At 36.0% G+C, this 3,497-nt stretch overlaps 1 protein-coding gene across 1 annotated transcript; it reads right to left on the minus strand.

Annotated features, from left to right (window-relative positions):
• Window positions 1–904: 904 nt before the first annotated feature.
• Window positions 905–2,296, minus strand: LOC310946753 (odorant receptor 131-2-like; the record flags this gene model as incomplete). The annotated part of the gene is made up of 3 exons (XM_083913307.1): window positions 905–1,768; window positions 2,076–2,165; window positions 2,285–2,296. The coding sequence occupies 3 exons, from the start codon at window positions 2,294–2,296 to the stop codon at window positions 905–907; spliced, it is 966 nt and encodes a 321-aa protein (XP_083769433.1).
• Between the last annotated feature and the right edge of the window lie 1,201 nt (window positions 2,297–3,497).

Below are 3,497 nucleotides of genomic sequence, written 5' to 3' on the forward strand. Positions count from 1 at the left end.
TAGTATTCTGTTATACATGCTATGTGTTATTGACAGTAGCTCTGAGAATTCACTGTTAAAAGAGGTGGAATAGCGGGGTGGTCTGTAGACTGTCATACAGAGGATGGGGGGCTGCTAAAAACAGAGGCATGATACTCAAATGATAAAAAAGACGTCATTTGACAACATGGTGTCTTTGGTGATTGACGCAGTTCCGCCTCCTCTTTGTCTTTCTCTTTGTTCCTCTAGTAGAAAATAAAAAGTGAAACTTTGGTGGGGAAGCCTCCGTGAGAACAACAGGTGCATCAGTGCCAAGCCATGTCTCTGTAAGGAGAATGCTGTCTAGGTTGTTATCTAAAATTACATCGTTAATAATAATAAAGGCATAATCAATCATAATCAACATGGTATATGTAAAAGCTAAGTCTGAAATAATACAGTCATCTCAAACAAACAGAGATGCAGAATATATAAAAAAGAGAGTAACCTGTCACAAATGTAGCTTAAATTGAAAATACCAACATGCTTTTTTTGCAATCAACATTTATTGAGCGACATACAACAGGCGAAACGTACAAGTAAAAACAGATATATCAAACATGACAATACATTATAAAAAGGGGCAAAGGGGTATTAGAATTTGAGTGACACATGAAAAGAGAAAATGGCATTATAAAAAGGATATCAATGCAACGTACCATGTGGATGAAGTTATTAGGGATCTTCATGGGTCATTAGCTGCATGACTGATCAATCAGCCCAAAAGATTGTGTGGATTTAATAGGACTGTGGGGTTAATAGCTGAATGGTGCAGTCATCTCAACAATGTAAACACAGTCATGAAGGGATTGGAGTTACTGCAATATTAACTGAGACAAAAATACACTTTGGATTTAAAATTAATTCCTATAGAAAATGTAGTGCTCTAATTTGTCAAATGAAAAGAACTGTTCTTGACCAAACCACAGAGAACATAGTATTTCAATGCAAGGAAAAACTTTTCATCCCTGAGGCCATAAATGAGAGGACTCAGACACCTTGGAAAAAGATAAAAAACTATGTAATTAGCATACCTGACATTAATGTATAACATTAAATCAATGCTAAGTACAGAACTTTCTATGAATGGACACCAAAGTTGGATGAGACCAAGCAGCAACTGGAAAGCATGAAGAATTACAGTTCTGAGCCCTTTCTGTGTTGACTTTTTATTCTCTCCTGATGCAGCTTTGGCCACTTTCATTATTTTGACATAAGAGAATACAATAATGATACACATAATCAAGAAGTAAAACTGATTTATAGCTGACAATATATGACCCTGCCATCTGAATAAAATGAACACCTCAGCTGTACATACCCTATACTGTTTATATAAGCTAAGAGAGGCTGATGCAAAGAAGATGGTGACAACCACAATACAGGATACAGAGCTGAGGCCGTGAATGATGAGGATACAGTACATAGTGTTGTGAGTGGAGCACAGTTTTCCATGGTGCAGGGGCATACAAATGGCCACATAACGTTCCAGGGTCATTGCTGTCAGAGTAACTGGCGTGACTAAACTGTAAAGGGCTAAACAAATGTAGATAATGAGACACAACCATATTTGCATGGTCAATTTAAGGTGGTCTAAGATGAGCAAGAGATTTGATAGAATCAAGATCAAACTATCAGAAACCAATGTATTAGCAAATAAGATGTAGCGCATGGTTGTGTGTAAGAAATCCTTCATAAAAAAGGTTGTGATCAGCAAAAAGTTTATGCAAAGGAAAAGTGCTACAAAAAACTGAATTGAAATTACCTTGTAATTAATGCTTCGTATTAAGGATTTGCCACCACCCAACGAGGTATTATCAGCCATATATTTCTCTGATTTATTTATTTTTTTACTTTCTGATGCCCAATTTCTTTGTGCTGAATAAGGATAAAAAGTTCAATATAAATGTCTTTGCAGCTGCAACTGGTTTGATTTCTATTTCTATAAAGATTTCTATTGACCAAAGAAAACACAATACACACCAGTAGTATATATGTATGATGAATGTGACAATTACATATCAGCAACTCAAAGAACAAAAAATCTTTAAGTTTACCAAACCATCCCTCAGTAATGTGGTGTTGTGGTACACAGCCTGATAGATGAAGGTCTTCTGCGGTGCTCTGTGCAGCCCTCTGAGAGAGGACTGTGTATGAAGACTTTATAGGAGCAACTATAACACAAGGGGAACATCAAATCAGACTTCGCTAAATACAATGTTGTCATCACAATTATTGCTGAGATAGCAATTCTATTCCAACATACCTCATTGGCCATAGTAACTATAGTTACTTGTTGTGTGTGTTGGAGAGATTGTTTCACAAAGAAATGCAAACTTCTCATAATGCACATCTACTTTACACTTTTTCAGGTTTACAGGGCAAATTTTAGGGCAGATGCTCGACATTTCCATTAAAATTATCCAAACTGCAACAAACCACAGTGGGGTTAAAACTGGTTTAACCTGATCTTTTAAATATGGGGACAGTCCTTTCAATGTTTTTATTTTATTTTACCTGATGAAGGTTTTTGGAGGCCCAATTATTTTGTGTCTGAGGGAAATTATGTACATTGTCAGCAGTCATGATGGAATCCTCATAATATATGACGATTTTACACTGAACAAATATTAAGGGGGAATAAGATATTCCTTTATTAGTCCCCCAAAGGGGACATTTCTTAGTTTGGTTTAGTTTATAATAGTAGTTTCTCCTGAAAAGATTGTACAATAATATTACAAATAATGTGTAGGAATGTTACATATGTCATGTGGGCCTCTGTTTGATAATGTATTTACCACTTTGGAGCAGCAGCAGAAACAAGACCAAAACTTGAACATATTTTCACTTTTTAAGTTGATATGGAGATGCTGTTAGCCCACTCTTTCTATTTCTGTTTTATTTCTGCAGAGAAAGAATTACCTTTCCCTCTAAATAATGATATTTGTAATAAAATAAAATACTCTATTATTTATGCCTATTATCATAGGCAATATTTAGTGTAGAAAGGCAAGCAGTGTGGCATCCCCATCTTCTGCATGTATGGAGGGATGGGTATTGTGATATTATTCCTAAAATCCCAATTTAATTTACTATGGCTATTGACAGCATTTTCTGATTAATGGCAACCTCACTCCACCAGATGGATTGATTCACATAATTCACATAATTCGCATAATTCGCGTTTGCGCTGCATATTCATCTGGGAACTCTCGGTTGGAAATTCTTTTGGAAGACGCGGAAATACTGGTTGCTGATCGGATAAATCATCTGTCTATCACCACCTATGTTGGTGATCAGTGTTGGGAGGGTTACTTTTAAAATGTATTCCCTACTGATTACATGTCCTAAATGTATGTGCCCCATCACATCTAGTGCGCATGCGTGAAAGTTGCATGCTGCCTGTTACTGCAGCCTTTGAGTTCGCTTTTTTAAACTTTCTTAACTTTTATTCTCTTTTTGTTCATTCTTTTTCTTCA

This window comes from Echiichthys vipera (assembly GCF_963691815.1).
Source record: "Echiichthys vipera genome assembly, chromosome: 5".
NCBI lineage: Eukaryota > Metazoa > Chordata > Actinopteri > Perciformes > Trachinidae > Echiichthys > Echiichthys vipera.